The sequence below is a fragment of the Hippocampus comes genome, unplaced genomic scaffold, assembly GCF_001891065.2.
Source record: "Hippocampus comes isolate QL1 unplaced genomic scaffold, H_comes_QL1_v1.1 scaffold207, whole genome shotgun sequence".
Lineage (NCBI taxonomy): Eukaryota > Metazoa > Chordata > Actinopteri > Syngnathiformes > Syngnathidae > Hippocampus > Hippocampus comes.
Window position 1 is genome coordinate 299,736 of NW_017805146.1, and position 23,639 is coordinate 323,374.

At 47.4% G+C, this 23,639-nt stretch overlaps 5 protein-coding genes across 6 annotated transcripts in view; 4 read left to right on the forward strand and 1 right to left on the reverse strand.

Annotated features, from left to right (window-relative positions):
- Nucleotides 1-469: 469 nt before the first annotated feature.
- LOC109514648 (polyadenylate-binding protein 1-like) lies at nucleotides 470-6,251 on the forward strand. Its single transcript, XM_019867935.1, has 14 exons — nucleotides 470-862; nucleotides 1,134-1,327; nucleotides 1,603-1,718; nucleotides 2,040-2,179; nucleotides 2,251-2,345; nucleotides 2,483-2,620; nucleotides 2,816-2,911; nucleotides 2,973-3,353; nucleotides 3,625-3,727; nucleotides 3,792-3,907; nucleotides 4,373-4,451; nucleotides 4,910-5,040; nucleotides 5,625-5,766; nucleotides 5,846-6,251. The coding sequence occupies exons 1-13, from the start codon at nucleotides 697-699 to the stop codon at nucleotides 5,688-5,690; spliced, it is 1,821 nt and encodes a 606-aa protein (XP_019723494.1). The 5' UTR covers nucleotides 470-696; the 3' UTR covers nucleotides 5,691-5,766; nucleotides 5,846-6,251.
- A 622-nt stretch (nucleotides 6,252-6,873) lies between these two features.
- Nucleotides 6,874-8,143, reverse strand: LOC109514623 (type-4 ice-structuring protein LS-12-like). The gene is made up of 4 exons (XM_019867899.1): nucleotides 7,885-8,143; nucleotides 7,502-7,567; nucleotides 7,282-7,405; nucleotides 6,874-7,208 (listed from the first exon to the last, which is right to left on the reverse strand). Exons 1-4 carry the CDS (start codon nucleotides 8,126-8,128, stop codon nucleotides 6,995-6,997), a joined length of 648 nt encoding a protein of 215 aa, XP_019723458.1. The 5' UTR covers nucleotides 8,129-8,143; the 3' UTR covers nucleotides 6,874-6,994.
- A 2,465-nt stretch (nucleotides 8,144-10,608) lies between these two features.
- Nucleotides 10,609-17,966, forward strand: lix1l (limb and CNS expressed 1 like). Of its 2 annotated transcripts, none has more exons than XM_019867843.1 (6): nucleotides 10,609-11,601; nucleotides 14,232-14,395; nucleotides 14,481-14,621; nucleotides 15,147-15,254; nucleotides 15,449-15,526; nucleotides 15,762-17,966. In XM_019867843.1, the coding sequence occupies exons 1-6, from the start codon at nucleotides 11,238-11,240 to the stop codon at nucleotides 16,011-16,013; spliced, it is 1,107 nt and encodes a 368-aa protein (XP_019723402.1). In that variant the 5' UTR covers nucleotides 10,609-11,237; the 3' UTR covers nucleotides 16,014-17,966. The 2 variants fall into 2 exon arrangements, with proteins under 2 accessions (XP_019723402.1, XP_019723403.1); XM_019867844.1 differs by having other exon boundaries at nucleotides 10,613-11,601; nucleotides 15,159-15,254.
- Nucleotides 17,967-18,451: 485 nt separating this feature from the next.
- Nucleotides 18,452-21,371, forward strand: sf3b4 (splicing factor 3b, subunit 4). The gene is made up of 5 exons (XM_019867829.1): nucleotides 18,452-18,549; nucleotides 19,114-19,242; nucleotides 19,367-20,068; nucleotides 20,902-21,063; nucleotides 21,138-21,371. The coding sequence occupies exons 1-5, from the start codon at nucleotides 18,516-18,518 to the stop codon at nucleotides 21,308-21,310; spliced, it is 1,200 nt and encodes a 399-aa protein (XP_019723388.1). The 5' UTR covers nucleotides 18,452-18,515; the 3' UTR covers nucleotides 21,311-21,371.
- Nucleotides 21,372-23,295: 1,924 nt separating this feature from the next.
- Nucleotides 23,296-23,639, forward strand: part of LOC109514560 (synaptic vesicle glycoprotein 2A-like) — an 8,822-nt gene continuing 8,478 nt past the window's right edge. The window contains exon 1 of the mRNA XM_019867768.1: nucleotides 23,296-23,445. The gene's annotated coding sequence lies outside the window, so the exon portion shown is untranslated. The remainder of the gene's footprint in view (nucleotides 23,446-23,639) is intronic.

Below are 23,639 nucleotides of genomic sequence, written 5' to 3' on the forward strand. Positions count from 1 at the left end.
ACTTAATGGCAGTATATTTAAAAGAAAAAAGGGCGTGTGCCAAGGACCATATTCACGTTGTATTAAACATAGCAAACAAAAAATAGATATACCTGTGTCTGTGTGTGTGTGTGTGCACTGTATTCCCTTCGTCAACGCAGATTGCTCCACATTCGCGCGCGTCCCGAATATTGTGTGATCACTGTTACCAGCTCCGTCCCGTCAATTCGTCAGAAAAGTTCGACGAACGCAAAAGACGACGTCGGATGACGCCCGGGCCGCTGTCACGCACATCGCTCTGTGTTACTTTTTCACGTTGTAATAAAGCGCCGGCTGCCTCAATCCACGGTGAGGTGATTTTTTAATTTATGTGACGATTGAGACGAGCGTCGGTCACATGGTCCGGGCGACTCTTGACAACTGGGAGTCACGAAATCCAAAATATACAAACGCCGGTCGGCGCTTTCATCTGGCACCGCAAATTCGCGCCCGGGTCCCATACTTTAACCCTGTGGGAAACAGGGACGGCGCTAGCTCGGAGGTCAGGGGTGCTCGAGCCCCATCGGAAATCCCTGCCCCTCCAGCATTTGATTTGATATATTTGAGGAGATATTGATGAATTCTTTTCTCAAAACCCTGGAGCCGTGCTTGGTGGAAAACGGAAACGTTTTCACTCCCAGCCCCTAAAAAAAAATCCGTTTTTGTCGGTGGCCAACCATGGCCGCGCTGTACGTTGGCGATTTGCACGCGGACGTGACGGAAGCCATCCTTTATGAACGACTGAGCCGAGTAGGGATCATTTTGTCCATCCGCGTGTGTCGAGACATGATGACCGGGCGCTCGCTGGGATACGCGTGTGTCAACTTCCAGCAGCTTGCAGACGGTAAATCAGATCAGAATAATCACCTAAGAACACAAACCTCATCCCTCCCTGCTGATTTAGCGACGCGGTCGGCATGTGTGCTTCACAGTCTACGGGTTCTGGGTTTGAGTCTCGCCCCGGGCTTCCGGTGTGGCGTTTGACCGATAGAGCCGTACGCCCAAAAAGTCACGATCCAAGCACAAGTTCAATGACTGGAAAATGAATGAATGAAGAACAGCGTGGTCCCCCTGCATTTTTCCTGTAGACCCCTTTATTTTTTTTTCTCCCGCAGCCGAACACGCGCTGGACACGATGAACTTCGACCTGATCAAGGGTCAGCCCATGCGCATCATGTGGTGGCAGCGGGACCCTTCGCTGAGGAAGAGCGGCGTGGGCAACGTCTTCATCAAGAACTTGGACCGCTCCATCGACAACAATGTCCTGTACGACATTTTCTCCTTCTTCGGCAACATCTTGTCCGGCAAGGTACGGCGCAATCTCTCACCAAGTCGCCAGCGGCACTTTTGATTTCTTACTGTGACAAACGAGAGCGACTGCAAGGAATGTCTCCGCAGCTTCCGATGGCACTCACTTGGCCACGCCCTTTAAAGGCACACATTGAACATATGAACGCCCCACTGGCGCTTCCAACCCTTTTTCTTCCTTCTTCCTTCTCCTAACATGGAAAGCTCAATTTTCCCCGGTGGCCACTTGGCACCGGAAGTGCAGCGGTGTTGCTGACTACTTCCATTCTGCCGTAGGTGGTGTGCGACGAGAACGGCTCCAAAGGCTACGGCTTTGTGCACTTTGAGACTCAGGAGGCGGCCGAGAGAGCCATCGCGGAGATGAACGGCAAGCTTATCAAAGAGCGAAAAATGTACGTTCTTTGACTGACCAACAATTCAACGTGTCCCTTTTCGGCCGCCATTGTGTTCTGCCCTGTTTTTCGAGCCGGCGTAGCTTCCAACCTCGCAATTTTAAGCCCCCCGTGTTTCATCGTGAAACGACGTTAGCGCTATGCGTTTAAAATTCACACGCCTTCTCAGGCGAGGTGTCTCAAAAACACAGATTTCGGACCTTGCGGCAGAAAAGCTTCACTTTATTCGGGGCTAGTCAGGGGCAGTGTTGTGAGAGGAGGGCGCCCAGTTTTTTCTGGACGTTTTGTCCATCTTATCCACGTTGAATTCCATCAAAACAGATTTGTGGGTCACTTCAAATCCCGCAAAGAGCGCGAGGCCGAGCTGGCGGTCCGAGCCAAGGAGTTTACCAACGTCTACGTGAAGAACTTTGGCGACGACGTGGACGACGACACGCTGAGGGACATCTTCAGGACATACGGTCAGTCATGTGCCGGCCACGGCGTCGCCAAGGCCTCGACTCGATACCGGACTCTCCCTGTGGCGCCCTAGGAAACACCACCAGTGCCCGCGTGATGATGGACGAGCACGGCTCGTGTCGAGGCTTCGGCTTTGTCAGCTTCGCCAGGCACGAGGATGCCCAGAAGGTAAAACAAAACGGCGGGCACCGGTCGCATACGCTCGATTGACGATTAATTTTTTTGCTTTTTCTCGCAAATACTCGAGGTCGTCACCCCCCGCGTGGGTCTTGTGTCCATTTGATGGCCACCTTTCGCTTCCCTAGGCAGTCGATGAAATGAACGGGAAGGAATTCCACGGCAGGAATATCTACGTCAGCCGCGCCCAAAAGAAGGTGGAGCGGCAGGCCGAGTTGAAGCGCAAGTTTGAGCAGATGAAGCAAGATCGCATCTCGCGTTACCAGGTCAGTTTTCAACCAAGCAAACGGTGAGCGCGTCCGATTTTGCCCTCCGGGTTGTCCAGTTTCACGACTCTTCAGAAATACAGAGGGGATAAAATCCCAAATGCTCGCGTCGTTGGCCTTAGATGCTAACGTCGTCAACGCGATCCGATGAACGGCTCACCGTGTGGCGTGACGGCGTCCGATTTTGCCCTGCAGGGTGTCAACTTGTACGTGAAGAACCTCGACGACAGCATTGATGACGAGTGCTTGCGGAAAGAATTTGAGCCCTTCGGCATCATAACCAGCGCCAAGGTACGTCCGCGGCCATTTTTGGCGCGTCGCCCGGTTGCCGACCGGGCTGCGATGTGTCCAGGTGATGACGCAGGGCGGGCGCAGCAAAGGCTTCGGCTTCGTCTGCTTCTCGTCCCCGGAGGAGGCGGGCAAGGCGGTGGCGGAGATGAACGGCCACATCGTGGCCACCAAGCCGCTGTACGTGGCGCTGGCCCAAAGGAAGGAGGAGCGGCAGGCCTACCTGACGCGCCAGTACATCCAACGCATGACCAACGCTCGGCCCGTGCCCAACCAGGTCGTCAACCCTTACCAGGCGGCGCCGCCCCCGGCTTACTTCATAGCTCCCATTCCTCAGGCGCAGAACCGTAACGCCGCTTACTTTGCGCCAGCTGCCCAGGTGGCGCAGCTGTGTCCGAACCCTCGCTGGGCCACGGCAGGTACCCGCTTACCACAAGCTCATACAGTTTGACATTCACTTCAAAAAAAACTCAAGTCGGGCTCACGGCCACCAAGTTTTTCAGTCTTTCCGAAATTTAAACCAAGCCATTTGGAGTAAAGTCATGTGACTCCAGCGGCTCACCCGGGAGGGGCCACAACGGTCCGCTTCCCGGTTAGCGGCCAATAAAAAGACTCGACGACCTCTCTTGTGCTTCGTCCGCCAGTCACACTTGCTGAGTCGCTCCCATTCATGTTTCGCGTTTCACACTGCAACACGTTCTTGCCTAGACTACCAGAACCCGGCCGCCTCCGTGCGGACCTCGGCGCCGAGCCCTCCCGATTTGGCTTCGAGGCGCCTCGCCTCCCAGGGACCCCGTGGGCTCTCCGCCCGGCGCGCCGGTCAGTCCTCATTCATTGCACGGTCCGAAAAGTCCCACCTGGTTCAAAATCTCTGTCCTTGCAGCGTCCCAGAGTCTGAGCCCCCGAGCCGAGTCCCCGCTCTCCCCCGTCTGCGCGGTTCCTCAATACAAGTACGGGGCGGCAATCCGCAGCCCTTTGAACCCCATGCCGCATACACAGGTAAAATACGACCTTGAAACACAACTGGACCACGAGTGTCAAGACCAAGACCCAATAAAGACTTCCAAATTTGGCCCCCAAAAACGGTTCCTCGTCCAGCACTTTGTCGACAGCCGTGGTGCTTTGAAAGTGCTCAAGAAATACACCCTTGAGTTGAGTAGAGTTGAGTTGCGGTTCACTTTTCACACTTTCACCCAAATCCCTGAATAGAAAGAGGATAATAGTTGTACCCTCAAATATTTTCACGCCACCGCTTCCCTTGGCATCGTATTTGTCGAAACATAGGCCGTATACAACAAGAAAGGGCGGGGGCGTGCAACGATGCTCTGTGGGACTCCTTCACTAGGATGTAGCCTGTGGCCACAATGACTTTGACACCCCCTGAAGGAGATCATGTTTGTCGTGTGGTGTCCACACATCTATATTTGCCGCCCGTTCATTTCCTGCTTCTTTTTCCCTCCTCAGCCTGCCGGCCACACTCCGAAGCCCCTAACAGCCTCCGTGTTGGCTTCCGCTCCCCCACTGGAGCAAAAGCAGATGTTGGGTAAGCCCGCACAGTCAAGTCTGCGCACTGCTTCTACCCGCTGTACGTTTTGGGAAAAGTTGCCCCCCGGAGACGGTTTCACCTCAGAAAATGACATTTCATAGTCGCGTCTATAAACGGAAAGTTTTGTCATTTTCTTCTCACGCAACCATTTGAGGTTCTTTTGGTTTTCCTTTCTTGGTCCTTCAAAGACAAACTGACAGGTACCCCCGAAGTCACTTACCGATGTGAAATTTCTTAGCCGCCATTTCCATCGTGAGTCGAGCGAGGAATAACGTTCTGGAGAAGCCACGCCCGTAAACTCCCGCGGAGTCGGTCCTTGTGTTTTGATGCGGCCTGCTTTTGATGAGGTCCGCTTCTCGGGGGTCCTCGGAAGATGAATGTGATTTTTTTTCCACCGTTTGCCCATCTGGTCTATCGCCTGCTTTCCAAATCAACATCCTCTCTTTCCCTTCCAGGTGAGTGTTTGTTCCCGCTCATCCAGAGCATGCATCAAGACCTGGCGGGGAAGATCACAGGCATGTTACTGGAGATCGACAACTCGGAGCTGCTCCACATGCTGGAGTCCCCGGAGTCGCTCACGTCCAAGGTGAGCCACTCTTAAGCACGGTCCGCAACCGTGTCATGCGGCCAAAACCGACTTGTACTGGACCATCTAAAAAAAAATACAATACAAAAATGGCAGTTGGCCATGTTCATTTTACGTACGACTTTAAACGATGAGCTTGTATCGTCTTTTGAGGCTTCACATGCAACAAATTGTACTCTATCACCTTTATCGTCTCGAATGTGGGTTTTCAACTGGACCCTGAGTTGAAATTGGACCGGCAAATTGCTGGCTCGAGTCAAGCCTCTCCCTTCTCCGGTGAGCACTGTGAGAATACGGCCCTTCGTGCCTTCGTCACATCGCCCGGTGGATGACCGTCACGCACTTGACTGTCATGCCAATCCTCCGTGAAGCGTCTCCAGTGGGTTCAGTTGAGTTGGCGCAACCATAAAAAGGTAGAAAACAGTCAAGGAAGAAGCAGGTTGCTACAGAGAGAAGGCCGAGCGAGAGGCGGGGTTTCAGTTAAGCACTGCTGTTGAGTAAGCAAAAGGACGCGAGAATCAGTTAAGGGGCTCGTATGGGGGTTGAAACACCCGAGGAGATCAATGGCTTGTTGGTCCTTGCAGGTGGACGAGGCCGTGGCCGTCCTTCAGGCTCATCAGGCCAAGGAGTCGTCCCAAAAGGCTTACTGAAGCTCCACCCATCAAACCCGAGGTAGGGCGCCCGCCGTCTACAAGGCAGCCTTTGTAGGAAAGACGCACGCATGGTGTTAAAGGATCGAGCGTGGAAGGGTTTTTTTCTTCTTTTTTTTTCTGGGATGCATTTTGTGATTTTTTTTTCTCATCAGAATGAGAGCGTCGTCAAGGTATGATGCAACCGATGGCCGTGAAGGAGCCAAGTCGAACACATCCAAGTCGATAGAAAACATCGTGAGCTGATGAGGACAAATCGGAATCATCAACAACAGAATATACAAAACAACAACAAAAATCAGAGGGGGGGGGAAGCACACGAGCGAGCAAAGCATAAAATATGAAATCAAAAGAAAATGAAAATGACCATAAATGTCATTCGCCAAATTAAATGACAGAAATATTTTTCTATGGAGTTTTAAAGTGAGTCTTTTGTGCCATTTTATATGTATTTGTACCCATTTGAAATGTTTGAGCTTTGATAAGTCAAGCCTTTTTTTTTTTTTTTCTCGATGTGCTTATTGACTAAACGTTCTCGCACTGTTTGTGGGCCCTTTTTTTATTTGTTTGAATTGGTGACGTGTTGAAATGGCCAAGCCCCCCTGCGCAGAGGTTTTTACCCGCGAAAAGACTCCCACAAATCTACGTCACATTCAATTTTTCTTTGGGCAAAAAAAAGGGAGGAGTCTATTTGAGGGAGGTGTTTATTTTTCTTCACGTTTACTGGTGTGAACGATTGCACCCTGTGCCAATCTTTATTTAATTTTAACCGAGCATCGTTTTTGTATTAATGGACAAAAAAAAAATCTACATATTCAACTACTTGTATGTTTTTCTTGATAGCAATGAGAGGCATTTATTTGACGGGAGTCATTTAGCCTATTTGTTCAAGTGGGCGATGCACCCGCTGATTCCCCCTCCCCCCCCCCGTGTATTTTTGAAGCCAAAAATGTACATGTACTGTTTGAGAGATGAAAGAAGTCCTCTATTTGTGGGAGGCTTTTTTTTTTCCAACAGCATTGAAATGGTTTGAGCAGTTAACACGTTGTCCTTGTGTAGGTTTTGTTGTTGAAAAAACCCTAACATGTTTTGAGTGTCTAAAAGCCTCCCCACCCCCCCTCCCCCCACCTCAATTGACACTGCGTCGAGTCAACGACTCGGTGAGGAAAAGGGGCCACGCGGCTGTGTTTGAAGCTTTTATTGCACTTCCTTAGTTTGTTTTGGGGACCAAGTCCTCCCTTTCACAAAAGGTACAGAAAGACGTCCGGAGTCCAGAAGGAAGTCAGTCCATGATGGCGGAAGCTTTAGTTGGTCATGGCCTTGGCCTGCTCAGTCAACTGCCTGAGGATGGCCTCCATCTGCTCCTGGAACTTCAGCACCATGGGCTGCATCTGTGCCTGGAAGTTGGTGGTCATGGGCTCCAGCTGCTCCTGCATGCTGGCGGCAGCCGCCTTCATCTGCTCCTGGACCTTGGTCATCATGGGCTCAAACTGGTTCCTCTGCTGCTCCAGGAAGGCCCTGCGACACGCACGGAGGAGGTCAGCGCCTCCCGCCCCGAGGGACGGGCCACCTGCGTTTCGTTTGTACTCACTGAGCCTGGCTGCCCAGCTCCTGAGTGTTGATCATCTTGCTCAGCTCTTCCGTCATTTTGTTCTTGATCTCCTCGAATTTCTGGCCGATCATTTCCATCTCGGTGGCGTCCACGGCGAGGCTCCCTGCGTAAGCCAGCGCATTTTAGTGGGTGCCTTTTTTTTTTTTTTTTTTTTTTTTTGCTTCGTCAAAAGATGCTAGCGATGTTCGGGTGAAACTACCTTGAGCCAGTGCGATCACAACAAAGGCGGCGATGATGACTTTCATGGTTGCAGATTGGGTGAGGTCTGGGAACAAACAAATTGGTTTTTGGTCAAGCCAATGCAACCCCGCTGGGATTCGTAGTCCTCTTATTTTAACCTGCGCGGGTTTGGTGAGATTTCTGGTCCTGTTTTAACATTTGGATTGACACAAGTCTTAATCATCACAACAACTCTCGTGAGATTTACATTCATATGATCATCTGCGCAATTTTTGGCCGCCTTCTTTTCACATGCGTCCTTTTGAAGAATTTACCACAAGAGAATAACCCATCAGAATCATAGTGTGAGAATACTCGCCGACCAATGAGATCAATCTGGATGACGAGCAGAATGAAGCGCACCTGTAGCACAGGAAGATCTGGACCGGTTGATGGTGGCTACTTGCCGGCTTGGAACCCTTCTTATAGCCCCTCGGTCGGGTGGGGGGGCAGCGCTGCGTGCTCCTGATTGCGATTGGACAAGATGATGGACATCCAAATGCCATTGGATGCTTTGCGGTGCTGACAAAACATTGTTGTGACCCTTGTTGCTCTGAGTGCCAGTTGGCCAAAGAGAGCCAAAGTCCAACGGTGTGTATGTCTGCATGTTTGCATGTGTGTGTGTGTGTGTGTGTGTGTGTGTGTGTGCACGAGTGCGCGTGCACACACGTGTGGGAGGGTTTGGAGTTGTGTTATCGTGCTGACTGAACCAAACACTTGATGACTTGTCGGTGAACGATGACGCAGAGGCCAGTACGTTTCGTCCTGCCACATCAGCTTGCAAACAAACACCTTGCATCATTTCCTCATCGCTGACTTCAGATTTTTTTTTCTTCATTTGGGCCATTTCAGCTGTCATGAGGGCTTGAGTGAAAGCATTTTGAAAATGTGAATTCTGACAAGTTTTCTCATATTGATGCACGGTGGCGTTATCATTCATTTGAAAACAAGTGATTATTCCTCTCACAAGTGCTCGATAAAATCTGCTCCTGTAAATATACTGCTACCGTGCGATGGCAATGATGATCACGTAAAAACGCTAAATCCCGTTTTATTTGAGAATGCCTTTCAATGGTTCTTAGTTTAAGACTCCAGACCATCATTGCCAGGTGCGTATTTTTATATCTTTTATGTTTTTCTCACGTGGGAGAGAGGGTTGCAAAATGGCCGCCATTGAATAAGTTCTTAGTGTCGTACAACATTTACAAATGAGACCAGTAGTCGTCACAAAGTTTGTTTTCTATGGCCTTCCTTGCTTAATTCTAATGCGGCGTGATATGAAATTGCTCCAACAAGACGAGGATGTGGACGTAAACCTTCCACCTTTGCTTGCCAGGTGTCCTATTTGCTCTCTATCTTTATGGCTCCTTGTAAAAAGTCATTAATTTGCCGGATCGCACTCCTGGCCAGCTTTTGCTATTGATTTTTTTTTTTTTCCAACGCCAGGAGACCACATGTGCTCATAAACAAAACCTCTGGCAAAAAGAAAAAAGTTTAATGAAAGCCAGATGTTGAGAATTGCGGGAATGCGCAGCATGTTGGGGTTTTTTTTTTAGGCGGGACTGGGTGGGGGGGGGGGGGTCTTATCGTGTCCAGCACTGGCCTGGGTGCTTTGTTATTGTCTTCAAATTCTGGACAATAATACGCTTGTGGACACAGAATCACGTGAGCTGTAGTATGCGAGAAATAGTAGCTTATTATGTTGATGACTTCTTTTATTGGGTTACTGCTTGGTTACCCACCAGTCATCTTCATCCTGATGAATCTTTTGCAGGACATGTTACTACTCTTTTGGTCAATGATTAGCATTTGTGGAGGCCTCAACGGACCCTCCTGTTCAACCTAAATTCCAGTATTTGCTCCAATAAGTTGGACTAATTTATTCCCAGGTAATTGCAGTGATATGAGTCATCTTAGCGGGGCAGTGGTGATAAAGAAGATATGCCTTCAAGTGTAATTATACCGTCCATCTTCCTGCACCATTTTTGTTCAAATATTGTTGCTCAAAGTTTTACATTGCGTGTTAGCGTGAAGCTAGCAGAAAAATGCATGTCTAGTTCTCTTCCTTTGACCTTTAGTTTGATGACAAACTTAACCAAGAGCGGCAATAAACACATCTTGAAGCCTTTTTTTTTTTTTTTAAGAAGAAGAATTGTTCACCACTTGCCAAACTGTTGCTTGCTCTGAAGTGAGCTGAGCTGATTTTGTTGCCAACATCTGTCCTTTGTATCTTCAAATATCTGCTCGCTTTGTTGGTGTCAGCGTCTTTCTGTCTTCTGATTGCTTGGCTAGAGCAAAACTGTTCAACTATAGCAAAACACATCTGAAGCAATCTGCACACGTGACTACATGTAATAATCTAAATATCTGGTGAATATGATTTTTTTGGGGGGGGAGGGGACATGTTTCTAAATATGAAATGTAAACTACTCTTGGATTGTGACAGCGCTTCCATGCAGCTTTTGTTGTTGTTGCTTTAAGTTGGAAAATCACTTATCTATTGTTGCCCATTCAGACTGACAAGTGAACAAAATTTACCTAAAAAGACAAAAAGCTGCATTATTAACAAACATGATGATATGCCAAGGTGCCCAAAACGAACCTAAAATATTCTCTTTGAATCCAAATTTTACACTCCCTCTGTCTTTTTGTGAATCACTTTTTGGTGTATCTACTCACCATCAAGATTGCTCTTCAGTTTTGTCCTCCTCAGTCCAACTGTCTTCCGGGGCTGAACTTTTAAGTTTGCCTTTGAAGGTCCACTTGCGATGGACCCCAAAGTTAACCCAAAATGTTCCGCTTCAAACCAAGTGGCAGTTTGTTCATGTTTGCAGGCATGGGTTCTGAAGACATTTTGGGGCATCAACTCATGAAGACCGACCTAACCAAATTCCATGTTGTGAGACAGAATTTCCAAAACATAGGCAAAATGGAGGATGTAATGAAACCTAATGTGCATTGACATCATCTCTATCGCAATGTGGATCTCTTTAAAACAATGTTCCATCTTTCCTCCTCTGGCGTGCTACCAGACCACAGAAAGAATAAACATTTATAGACATGGGGGGGGGGGGGGTTATGCAGGGGGCCAGGCCCCATTTCCTCCTGCTTTTTCCATCACAAAGTTGACGGTCTTTGAGTCTCAAAGGTGGACCGCCATGATCGTCATTTTCCATTGTCACGTTGTGGTAGTCTGTTAAATGAAAACATGGTGCATTGTGTAGAGTTGTGGTGAGGGAGGCACATTTGTAGGCCAGACTGGAACGAACAAGAGTGGGCTCAGATTTCTTGTCCTAATATTTCCGACTTTCCAGTGCTGCCTTCAAGTCATGTACAAAAATCTGCAAAGTCAATATTTACCTGGAAACTAAATGTTTTATTCGTTGGAAAGTTACGCAATTTAAATAATAGCGTATACAATGTAACCGATATGTGATATGTTGTCTTATTGTGAGACATGTGAATGAAAAAAGGTCGTGTGAATTGTTTTTGATGTAGTTGTAGGTTTTACGTGGCGTCCCTGAAAGCAACTGGACGAGCAGTCCAAGCAGGCAGGATGCAGACCAGAAGAACAGTCAAGTACAGTTCGGGTTTCCTGGCGGACAAAGCCCAGTTAAATTCCGTTTAATCTTTTTTTTTTCGTTTAACCACAACCGAACGTCTGCTCGGTCGGTACCGACTGCACCCAGACCCGATTCGACCGTCGCGTTTGGACTATGGAATCTCACGTTCTCCCGGTCCATATCCGCCCTCAGCGGCTCCAGCCGGGGATCGGATTCGGTTCGGGGCCGAGCGGCAGTGGAACGCTCCGCTCCTCCTCCGCCTCGTCGTCTCTCCGGCCCGGAGTGACGGTGCCCATCCCTCCACTGTTGCCGTCGCCGCCGTCGCTGGCCGCCTGCTCGGGGCCTCCGCCGCCCCCGCCGCCGCTCCAGCTCCACAGCCTGTACGGAGGCGGCGGAGGAGTTGGCCTGGGTCTCCCCGCCACTGGCCACTCTAACCCCGGGAACCCGGGGGTGTTGAAGGAGGCGGTGGAGGCGGTGGTCCGCAGTTTTGCCAAACACACGCAGGGCTACGGGCGAGGTAAGCACTTTAAGAGACCTTTTTAACACACTTTATGGACCTCTCAACTTCTGGGGTCCAGGGAGAAATTATTCCAAAGACCCCCGCTCCCCTAGAAAATCTAACGCCAATGAAAATTACTACGTGTGCCCCTAAATTTGTTCTCAAACTTTTTTTACACCAAGTACCATCCAAAAAAAAAACAAGAATACATTTGCACTTAAATAATGAACAAACTAAAATGTATTCCCCACGAAAGTTACATTAAGAATATACTGTACATTAATCGTGGTTTGAAAACACAGTTCTTCGTGATTACATGTTCTGCACTTAAAAGTTTAACACAAGTGAAGAATAGCTGCTTCACATGTGCTGTGCTCTATTTGAAAAGTAAAAAAAAAAACCCAGACAAAACTTTAAAAAGGCTAAAACTACATGCATTCTCATGTCTGGTAGCATTCGTCTGTCTGTATTTAATTCAGTGATATAGTCGCATACCACTAGAGGGAGTCCGCATACCATTTTGTCTTTTAATGTAACGGAGTACAAATACACCATTTTCATTTCTACGCCACTCTGCTCCCAAAATAAAATTTACTTTTATTTCGATACATTTCTTCTTGCTATCTTTGTTATTCACAATTAAAATCTGAGAAAGAATGTTCGTGCGATGGCTAAGCAAGTTTCGCTCATTTGCCAACACGCATCTCTTTAACTATACCACTGAAATAAACTAACTAAATACAAATAGAATTACACAAAATAACAATGAAAATTCTAACTACTCCTTTGAAAAAAATCATCTGACAAATACATGTAAGATTAGAGAATAACTTTTGACAATTTAATCGATAAATGTCCATTCCTTTAAAACTTCTCAACTAATATTCTACAGTGTGACCTTTTGCTCTGCCAAATGTATTTTCTGTTTCGACACTTGGACTGAAATCCCACTCTCGGGTACTTTATGCAAGATTGTTAATTTTGTTTGATATCAGGAAAAATATGAAAATATACAAATCAAAGAGAGAGAACCAAGTCACATTTTTTTCCAGGATGAAGTCGTATCATTATATCAAAGTCAAAGTTGAAATCTTCTTAGTTCTTACAAAAGTAGGTCTTTTATCCTGGAAAGAAAACCTTTATTCTTTATAAAAATGCACTTTGTTTTTGAGCTTCATTCCAATTTTGCTCATTTCAGGTCTATTTCCAAGTCAGTGTAACATGTGTTCTAATTCATTATCGGATTAACTGCTGAAGCTTAAACAGGGATTACATGAAAGATCGATAAGCTTCTACAGTCATTTTGAACAACACACAACAGTGAGCGTATCAAAAATGATAGTTACAATTTCATGATCATTATTATGAATGTCATGTTTTAGTGTTTCATTCAAGTTTTAAGTTTGTTTATATTCCATATTTTTAAATGTTATACATTGTGTTCGGAGTCAGCCAATCCTCCATGAAGCATCTCCAGTTGTCTGCAGACTGCTCCCGCTCGCCTCGTAAAAGGGAGCGCGTGACTCCTACTCTGGCGTCCCTTCACCGGCTCATTTTAGAGTTTGTTGAAGATTCTATTCTTTGTTTTCAAATCTTGAAGTGGCCTTGGTCTGCGGACCAGACACCTTGAGAGGTAGCGAGAACTAAGCGGCGGCTACGTGGGGATGGAGCCTTTTCCGTGGCCCGCTTCCTCCCTTTGGAATGACCTCCCGCTGAACGTTCCATCTTGAAAACTCGTCGTCAAACTCATTTTTATTCTTTGGCTTTTGACTCAGCCTGAGGCTTGATTTTTAGTTGGACTGTTTTTGTGTGTCCTCGTTATTAATGGATCGTTTTGTTGTTTGTTGTTGTATGAATCATGTACAGCGCTTTGCATACAGCGCTGGTTGTTTGAAAGTGCTGTAGAAATAGCAGCTCAGTTGAGTTGAGTTGAGTGTTCTTTGCCGTGGTTGTACTTTGCGTATAACTGCGTTGCATCGTCACTGCAGGTGTACTTCATAAAAAGTGTCCAGTGACTGGAATCAAACATAGTGCTTCAAACACTGAATAATAATAATCATGATTATAATAACAGGGATATGGATCATCATTACAGGCTCAGGAAAAGTCCGCAGTTGACGGTGCAAATCTTCCACTGTCATCCAGCCAAGTGCTCGACGCTGGATCCAAAGGGGAGCGGACCGCCCACGTTGGCACCCTGCCGCCACGGCATCATTTGTCACTTTTGACACCGCTATCGTATCGTGCTGCTGGGCCCATCCAAAACATTTTACGACTGCGGGTTTTTTTTTTTTTTTTTTTTGGCTGACTTTTGCATACTTTTATGCTAATCTGGAGATGCGCCTCTCGCTGCTCCACACCCTCATGATTCACAGTGGTGGGAAGGAACCAAGTGCAATATTCTGTTACTGTTGCTGAGCACATTTCTGAAGTATCTGTCATTTACTTCAGCGCCCGAAAAATTCCCCAAAGTCCCAGTCATTTGTTTTTGAGTTTCATTTCAGATCCTGTACTTTCTTTTAAACTTCACTGACGGAGTCGAATCAGTTGATTGATTTTCTTTCACAAGTATCTGTACTCTGTCCCAAGTGCCTTTGCACCTGTGCTCATGAAGCTTCTCCTCGCCGCTGTGTCGTTGTTGAACGTAGTGAACGTGGTGGAGGCCTTACAGGAGTTCTGGCAGATGAAGCTGAGCCGCGGCGCCGACCTGCGCAACGGAGCGCTCGTGGTGTACGAGATGGTGGCGGCCAGCAGCCCGCCGTACGTCTGCTACGTGAGCCTCCCGGGGGGCAGCTGCTTCGGAAGTTTCCAGGTAACGGAGCCTTCGCTCGACTCTCGTCTTTCCGAAGCAAACGCGCCTCGAGATGTTTTATGAATGTATTTATTTATTTTTACAGTTCTGCCCCACCAAGGCGGAGGCCCGACGCAGCGCCGCCAAGATCGCCCTCATGAATTCCGTTTTTAACGAGCACCCGTCGCGACGCATCACCAACGACTTCATCGAGAAGAGCGTCGGCGAGGCCTTGGCTTCCTTCAATGTAAGTCGGCGGCTGCTGATGTCAAGCGGTGGACATGGTCACCGTCAAACACGCCAGGTTCCCTCGCGTCATTCGCAGAGTCAGCCACCTTTGACGTGCGGCCCCTCGCAAATGCTGCAGAGATTTCTGCGTAAGCTCGAACAACAATGCGAGTAGACACGTTGGCCCTAGCGTCTTCATTCCATTCACAAATTGTGGCGTCACTTGCCCGGCGCCGCCTCCCAGTCTTAGTAAAGCTGTGTTCGCCTGCGGCTCCCGCACCGCTGCCACTTCACTTTGCCCGTTTTTGTCCATTGCCGTGGCAATCGAGCACAACGGTAAAAGCCGACTTCCCGCGCCCCGTTGTGTTTATCGTTAACGTGCCGGCCCCCTTCTTCTCGACAGCGTGGTTCACCGGGATGTCCAAAGGGAGCGGCACCTCGTCCATGTTGGGGATGAGATTGGGCTGGATGTGTTTGTTGGCAATCTTTTTGTTGTATTTCAAAATGCAAAGTATGCTAGCTTTTCTGTACATCCCAATAATAGCGTTTTCCACAGGGAAACAGAGAGGAGGCCGACAACCCCAATACAGGAATCGGGGCGTTCCGCTTCATGCTGGAATCCAACAAAGGCAAATCAATGCTGGAATTTCAGGTGCGTCACTGACCAACGGCGACTCGTAAACAGGTTGGGACTTGGAGGTGGGGCCTTGCAGATTTGCATCTGGCAAAAGACATATATGCATGTGTGTGTGTGTGTGTGTGTGTGTGTGTGTGTGTGTGTGTGTGTGTGTGTGTGTGTGTGTGTGTGTGTGTGTGTGTGTGTGTGTGTGTGTGTTCATCATACAGGAGCTGATGACCGTCTTCCAGCTCCTCCACTGGAACGGAAGCCTGAAAGCCATGAGGGAGCGCCAGTGTTCCCGTCAGGTAACAAAGTTATTGTCACCGAGATGAGAGACCTGAAAATGAAAAGCATCTTTGAACAATTTCCAGTATAAGATCTTAAAAGGAAGCCGCACACCGTAGCGATTGTCATTCTTGATAATAATGAAGTTGGCACACCACAGTTGGCATGCGCTGCTTTTCACCCCTAAAAAAAAGATACTTGGCAATGGCTAAAATTTTTAACCGAATTGAACTTGAATTGTGGTCTGTGTCACAGGAAGTGCTGGCCCACTATTCGCACCGGGCGCTGGACGACGACATGCGGACGCAGATGGCGGCCGACTGGGTGAACCGCGAGCAGAGCGTGGCCAGCACCGTCTCCCAGGAGCTCGCGGCCACCGAGCGCGAGCTGGAGGAGGCTCGGCTGGCCGGCCGCGAGTTGCGCTACTACAAGGAGAAGAAGGACATCCTGATGTTAGCCGTGGGCCAACTGAGCGCCGCCAACGCCGCCACGCTGCCCTCGCACTAAAAGAGTCCTCGGGTAACACCGCCCGAGGATTACTACGAAATGGCATCCAGCCACAGAACAAGCCTTGAGTCGTAGCGTGTTACCTTTTGGTGCCTGACATCGTTTGTTTTTGTCCAGTTGGCCAACCAGCTGCCTGGAGTTGACATTATTTTGTCTTGTCTCATACAGCTGCCTTTAAATGGTGAATGTATGTACATTGTTGGGGAGACATCTCTTGCAAGGCAAGGCATTTGTCTGTCAGATTCGTTGGAATCATTTTAAACAATGTTACAGTTCAATTTATGTCAAGTGAACGTGGAGTTGAAAACTAAAGCTAAAAAAGAAGTAGTGTTGCGAAAATCAAGTACGTACTGTGTGAAGTAGCCTCTCAGTCGGGACGTGTCACTGAAGCATTAGACATTGGTGCCCTCTGGTGGCACTTGGGGGCATTTCAGAAAAAGCACAACCATTGCTGGGAAGAGGCGACGCTTGACTGTACGAGGGCAAGGCAAACTGATTGGAACTCCGCCTGGCGCCCGCAACCCTAATTGTCATTTCGCCTTATTTCTCCACATTTTCATTTTGGTCCGCGCCCTCATTCCAGAAGACGCAAACCCGCAATTCACATTGTTTGCTTTTATCCCCCAAAATGCCTCCCCTAAATCACATGCCCACCAATTGCCGAAATACAGTATGCGAAAATACGCGGAGCCTTTTAGTATGACGGAAAAGTGTAGCACAGAAAGGAGGTTGGCAGTATTATGCATGCAAATTACGTTGTGCGATTGTTTTATTTTATTTCGGTAGCTCTGACAGCAGCTCAGGTGTAGCAGTACTTACTTGTGACTTGGAATGACTTCCATGCCATCGCAATGTACATTTTCACCGCATTGTTCAGGATGCCTGTGGTACGAGTGGGACATGATGCATTTCATGCTACAAATGTGACATACAGTATTTCCCGGCTAATTTGAACCGTCTGTTTTCTCCGTGTCAAAATGATTAGGGAATTCAAGTCGGCAGCCTTGGGAAGTCAATCCAATTGCAAATTGGGAGCATGCGCGCTCAAGTCATTTCCCTCATGTGGTACAGACACAACATTAGATTAGGAAGGATTGAATCGTCCCCCTGACCACTCTTGAGGCATGTTTGATTCCCTACGGTAATTTTAGTTTGTGCAGAAAGAGTGAACATTCGACCATTCATTCGGGTGATGTCATGCTCACTCTATTGGGCAGCTGAAATACTCCTCCTCTTTATACGCCCGGCCTTGCCTCTCACTTTAAGTCTTGGATGATCGTATGATCTCTCATATGGGGTACAGTATGTCCAGGTAAGCAGGAGATATGTTACTTCAGCCATTTCTGTCTGCTTTCTTGTTTTATTTCTGCTTCTGTTCTTTGATGCGACAGTGCATATAAAAAGTCCATACACCCCTGCAGATCATGGCTCGTGCTGTGATGTGACTGCAAAAATGTCACGGAAAGCCTACTTGAACATCAGAACTGTGTTTGGGGTTACCCGGAGGCACTTCAAATTGTGACAGGTGTGTGCCGACTTATTGAACATGAGTTTGCCTGTGATTAATTCATTCAGAAATAAGCCAAGTGCCCAATTATAAAAAAGGCCTGCACACTTGTGCACTCACAACGCCTTTATTTTTATTCCCTTTACAAAAGGTACAGGTCACATTTACACCGCACAAAGTTTTGAAACGATTTACCTTACTATTTTTTGTATGTCGCAAAAACCTGACATTTGCAAAGGGGTGTTTAGACTTTCTCTATCCACTGCATCTTCTGCCTTTGGTGCATGATGTTTCTGTGATGTCTTTTAACCGAACAGTATTGGTAATTTTGTAAAGGATTTCTCAAGGTCATCATGGTGTGTATTTTATATGCCCGTTTTTGTATTCACTGTTTATACATTTAGTAGATTTATATATAATAAAATACACAATGATCCATGTTTACACACACAAAGTTTCACCTTCTTTCAATGTCATGTCAAATTGACTTTCGTGCGTTTCCCAGCCATTGTTATCGATGGGTCGAGATGAGGGCTGGCTCACTTTGATCAGGCTGGGCCAGCCCCTCAAAAGGGGCTAATTCCTGCAAGGCTAGTTCAATAGTGTGCTTTTCATTTTTGATCCTTGGGCTACTTCTGATGAAAGCATGTCCCAAAAATGTTATGAAGACATTTGGGAACTGTTTTAGAGTGTGCAAACATGCACAATGCGTTTTTAATGTTTTTTTTTTTTAATGCATCTATTTTTTAAATTAGCATAAGCTTTCATTTGCTGGAACAAAATCTAGATATTGATATACGGTATTGAAAGAGGTAAGGCTTGAAATGACAACAAATACAAAACTCCACAATGAAGTTTCTTTACATTTGGCGCAACGCAGCCTGTATCTTAAATTGAGAACGTCAGATTTTTTTTCATGACGTACAAACTTCCGTGTACGTAAGCGGAAAGGGAGGGGTCTTCTTCAAGCGGTTGCCCACCGTTGTTCATTCAACATGGCAGCGGGACCAATTTCCGAACGAAACCAAGGTAATTTAAGTGCGCGTTTACTGTCTATCTGCAATTAAGATATTTGTTTCTAGCCGTGGCTTCTTTTAACTTCTTTTTGTACATTGTGCGGCCCTCCTCTGTTTGCGGTTGATTCTTTTGCGACTGTACTAACGCTATTAAGCATGTGCCGAAGTCGTCAGCTCCACACTCCGCTAATTCTTCACTTTTAATCGATGCGCTGTCTAATGAAACTTAGTGCTATTTGTAGAAGTGTCGGAATTTATAATTGGCTTGGGTGCTCCTTTTTAGCCGTAAATGAGTTAGATACGTGCTCAATGATGTGGTTAGCCAAGCAGGCCAGTTAGCTAACAAGGATACTTGTGACTGAAGTACGGCGATGGAAAAGGAACAATTCTGCTCTTGCGTTGATTTTATATATAAACATGTAAAACCAATGTTGTTAGTATTTTTTCCTCAATAATCTTTAGACGTTTTTAGGTATACTCGCTAAGGTATGTTATGAATATTCATGTGACTTGTCTTTTATGACACAGGCACATACAGAGTTTGCCATATGAACTGATGTTTTTCTGAATTTTCCAGATGCCACGGTGTACGTGGGCGGCTTGGATGAGAAAGTGTCCGAGCCATTATTATGGGAGCTTTTCCTGCAGGCCGGTCCAGTCGTCAACACGCACATGCCCAAAGACAGAGTGACGGGCCAACATCAAGGTATGCACCGATATTGGAGGAAAATGTGTTGTTGCATTGAGAAATTACAATGAACCCCTGCCTATTCGCAATTTACAATTGAAATGATCTTTTTATTTTCATTTTTCCTCCTCCTTCACTGAAGGATATGGCTTTGTGGAGTTCCTGAGTGAAGAAGATGCCGACTACGCCATCAAAATCATGAACATGATCAAGCTGTACGGCAAGCCCATCCGAGTCAACAAGGCGTCGGCACACAACAAGAACCTGGACGTGGGTGCCAACATCTTCATTGGCAACCTGGACTCAGAGATCGATGAGAAGCTCCTGTACGACACCTTCAGTGCCTTTGGGGTCATCCTGCAGACGCCCAAAATCATGCGGGACCCTGACACGGGCAACTCCAAAGGCTACGCCTTCATCAACTTTGCCAGCTTTGACGCGTCCGACGCCGCCATTGAGGCCATGAACGGCCAGTACCTGTGCAACCGGCCCATCACTGTCTCTTATGCCTTTAAGAAGGACTCCAAAGGCGAGCGGCACGGCTCGGCCGCCGAGCGGCTGCTGGCTGCCCAGAATCCGCTCTCGCAGGCCGACCGGCCCCACCAGCTGTTTGCCGACGCGCCTCCCCCGCAGGCTGTGCCCCCGCCCGTGCTGACCTCCATGGGACACGCCGGCATGGGCATGCCGGGCGGAATGCCGCCTCCCGGCGTCTTCCCCCCCATGCCGCCGCCGGGGGCCATGCCGACCATGCCGCCCGGCATGGCCATGCATCACAACCATCAGGCGCAGCCGGGCGGCCACCCTGCGGGGCCGCCGCCCTTCCCGCCTGGCTCCATGCATGGAGGTGTGTGTTTCCGTGGAGATGCCATAGTCGCTCGCTCTGGCTCTCTGTCGTCTTCTCTTTCTCGCTCTTTCCAACGGACTCTGCTGCTGGGACTGCCCGCCTCAGTCTTACCCTCCCTCTTTGACTGTCTCTCTGTCTTGCTGTCACTCTGTTCTTTCTGTCTCTTGCTCTGTCTTGTCCCTCGCGTGCTCTCTCTCACTCTCTCTCTCTCTCTCTCTCTCTCTCTTTTTCATTCTCATTCTTCTTCCTTTTTTCTCTCTCTCTCTCTCTCTCTCTCTCGGTCTTTGTCTTGCTCCCTTTCTCTGGCTGTCTCTCTTGCCTTCCCTCTGTTTGTGTCTTTCTGACTCTTTGACTTTGTTTCTCACCCTTCCTCGTTGTCTTTCTGATTGTCTCATTCTGTCCCTCTTATCCGCCCAACTTTTCCAGTTTTTCTCTCTCTTCCTGCCATTGCCTCTGAAAGTCTGTCGTGCTCTTTTTTTTTTTTTTTTTTCTCTTGACTGGCTCACTCTTACTCTGGCTCCTTTCTCTCTCCCTCTCTGTCTGCCAGGCCTCTCTCTTGGTGGCACTGTGTCATTTTGCATTGTCGACCTCTCGCTGTTTGTCTCTCCCTATCTCTCCACCTCTCTGTCTCTCCCTCTGAAAGTCTTTATCTGTTGTGAAAAGAGAAGTCTTCTCTCAGCACTCCACAATGTTAGAAACAAATTCATCAATAATGTTGAAGTCACTCAGTGTGATTTCCAACGGATTCCTCTTTCATGACGTTTTGAATGACTAACTAATTTCATGTGGAAAATATTGACATTTCTCCCCTGTTGTCCGTTTGCTTCCCTTAGGTATGCCTCAGATGCCCATGCCCCCTCCGGCACCTCCCGGCATGGTGCCCCCGCCTCCTGCACCCCCGGGCTCCAATCAAGCCCGTGCGCCGCTGCCTCCAGGCATGCCCCCACCCCCACCCATGGGCATGCCGCCCCGAGCCCCCTACGGACCTCCCATGGGTACGTCCAAAAACAGCTGCTTCCTCGCTCCCATTATCTTTTTTCACACATTTTGCCTCCCTGCCTCCCTTCAGGTCACCCCGTGCCGCCCGGTATGAGAGGACCTCTGCCCCCTCCCATGCCTCCACCGGGCTACGGCGCCGCCCCTCCTCGCCCTCCTCCCTTTGGCTACCAGAGAGCACCCCCCATGCCACCCAGGCCTCCGGGTGCACCGCCTCGGGTTCCCTTAAGAGCACCCATGCCCTAGAAATACTCCACAGATTCTTTTTTTTTTTCTCGCATTCTCCTTTTTTTTTTTTTTTTTTTTACTTACCAAGCAACGGATTGTATTTTAACCGTTTTCTTGCCTTCAGGCCTTCCGCCCATCTTACCGTTCACCATGTTTTTATCATACTCACCGTCCAATATACTCCCTTATGGACCGTGTGACGTCACGTAATTCTCCAATTGTAACAATGTAAAGAAAACAAATCAAGTGACGTTTGTAAGGTTTGATTATTTTGATAGATTTGTATTTTAGGGGCTCACTGTACAGATGAAAGACCGCTGTTGAAGAAAACCTTTAGTACTAGGGATGTTCCCCCGATACCAAGTAGCCGACACCACTGGTAGTTTTGATACATAAAATTTCTACGAAACCAATGACAGATCTTTTTAAAGAAATACCTTTTGTTCATTTCTCATAAAAGGCAGAACACTCCCTCTGCATTTGAGAATTTCAGTCCAAAATAAACCCAAACTTATCACTCACTCTAATTTAGGATTCATTTGTACTACATTAACATAAGTGCCCGGAAAGCAAACAACTCCACGAGTTTTAGCCAGTCCAAAATAAACTCAAATCCAAAATAATACAGTTTCAACTGTTAAACATGCCCGCTATGAAATTGAAAAATAGGACTGGGTTTTACAGCTGAAACGGTTATCACAATGTAAATCGTTCATAGCAGCCAATATTTCTTTGACCAATTCAAAATAGGATTAAATATGAAATGCCACCATCTAGGCGACTTATCCCATTAATATTCCGAAACGTAGGTACTGTATAGAAAGAGTATCTTAAGATATTAATTTGAGGTGACCGACGTGGTTGCAGCTGATTGTGAAAAACATTTCGTCAGCCATGCATGCCATTTACTGTACTTGCTGAGAGTAGAGCGGCCACAAGAGGGTGCCAGTGAGTGCTTTCAGCAGCCTTTGTTGATGCCCAAGACACGGGAAATAATTCCGCTTTTGTTCTTCGCCCATTCCCAGTTAGTCTTCGTGGACGAATTTTATTTTGTTGCGTATTAAACAAGACAATGTCCACCAAAAAAAAAAAAAAAAATGCGGACTTTGTTTTTTGACCAGCGGTTTGGATAATGAATGGAGAGTTTTAGAGTCTGAAACTTTTTTGTTGTACACTATTCAACGGGTAATTTGTAAATGTCCATTTTTCTGAGTGTTCTGACCCATTTGCCACATGTAAAAGCAAAGTACTGAAAACTGAACTTTTTCTTATTCAATATTATCTCAATTTGGAACCCGTCCCCTTTGAATGACGTTGCTATTTGTGTGCCATTATTGTATTTTTTAAAAACGTGTGCTATTGTTTGCTAATTTTAGCTACTCGTGCAGTCCCAAATTTGACAAAATGGCCGACATACAGGAGTTTACATAAGCGTTCCAATATAAAACAATCCGATGAAAGGTAAGTATTGAATCTTGTTTTTTTTTTTTCAACCGACAGATCCCAACCCCACGTTAAGTATCTTTGTCAAGAAGGTCCCCATCTATTGATTTCCTCTACCGCTCATCTGCGCGAAAATCGCAGGAAAAAGAAGTTGACGTTTTATGCTGCTCTGCCCCCTGCTGTGGACTAAAGTCGACGTCCACGTGTCCGTGGCTCACCTGCTTTCTGGGCTTGGCCAGGGACACGTTGACGTCAATTTCGGTCCACAGTAGGCGCCTCTGCAGCATAAAATATCTCTCTCCTTGAATGGCAGAAAAAGCTCTATTTTTCTTTTTCGTCGTTTTTCCACGAACGCAATATTAATCAAAATACTGTTTCTAGAACACATAGTTGCAAAGAAAATTGGACTTCTGCTTTCATTGAAAGTCCGTCAGAAACAAAATGCTCATGTTGAGAACAGATACCGGAAGAACTTACGGAAGTAGCTGCATTTGTATTTCATTACTTTCCACAACAACGTGTACGTGCGTGTGCATGCGTGTTCGTGTGTGGGCGGTGGTGGTAGGGGGGAGACTCATGATGACAGTGTGTAGGCGTGGGCTCCTCTCAGCACCATCATCACCAGCACAGCAACAGCCTCCTCCTTTTTCCTCCTCCTCCTCCTCATCCTCAGCACCACCACCTTCATCCTCCGAAGACCAAGAGGCGCGGTGAGTACTCACCGTACGCGAGGGGAAAAAAACGCCACGTTTTCACGTATTTGCTCTTTTTTTTCGCGACGGGCACGTTGGACTGCACGCAACAATTAACATTTTTTTTAACGAGTCGGGGAAGGGGGCGGGGTCTGCAGGTCGTGACAAGCTTCCAGTCGGGCGGATTTGGACTGATTGCACGCAATAAAAAC

Excerpts from the sequence above, each read along its gene's own strand:
- LOC109514648 (XM_019867935.1), top strand. The coding sequence starts at position 697 with ATGGCCGCGCTGTACGTTGGCGATTTGCACGCGGACGTGACGGAAGCC. Across the intron at positions 2,912-2,972 it reads GCATCATAACCAGCGCCAAG|GTGATGACGCAGGGCGGGCG; the intron begins GTACGTCCGCGG and ends CGATGTGTCCAG. Across the intron at positions 3,728-3,791 it reads GCTCTCCGCCCGGCGCGCCG|CGTCCCAGAGTCTGAGCCCC; the intron begins GTCAGTCCTCAT and ends CTGTCCTTGCAG.
- lix1l (XM_019867843.1), top strand. The coding sequence starts at position 11,238 with ATGGAATCTCACGTTCTCCCGGTCCATATCCGCCCTCAGCGGCTCCAG. Across the intron at positions 15,255-15,448 it reads AATCAATGCTGGAATTTCAG|GAGCTGATGACCGTCTTCCA; the intron begins GTGCGTCACTGA and ends TTCATCATACAG. Across the intron at positions 15,527-15,761 it reads AGCGCCAGTGTTCCCGTCAG|GAAGTGCTGGCCCACTATTC; the intron begins GTAACAAAGTTA and ends TCTGTGTCACAG.
- sf3b4 (XM_019867829.1), top strand. The coding sequence starts at position 18,516 with ATGGCAGCGGGACCAATTTCCGAACGAAACCAAG. Across the intron at positions 18,550-19,113 it reads AATTTCCGAACGAAACCAAG|ATGCCACGGTGTACGTGGGC; the intron begins GTAATTTAAGTG and ends TGAATTTTCCAG. Across the intron at positions 21,064-21,137 it reads CCCCTACGGACCTCCCATGG|GTCACCCCGTGCCGCCCGGT; the intron begins GTACGTCCAAAA and ends GCCTCCCTTCAG.
- LOC109514623 (XM_019867899.1), bottom strand. The coding sequence starts at position 8,128 with ATGCAGACATACACACCGTTGGACTTTGGCTCTCTTTGGCCAACTGGC. Across the intron at positions 7,568-7,884 it reads CAGATCTTCCTGTGCTACAG|ACCTCACCCAATCTGCAACC; the intron begins GTGCGCTTCATT and ends GTTTGTTCCCAG. Across the intron at positions 7,406-7,501 it reads TGTGATCGCACTGGCTCAAG|GGAGCCTCGCCGTGGACGCC; the intron begins GTAGTTTCACCC and ends TGGCTTACGCAG.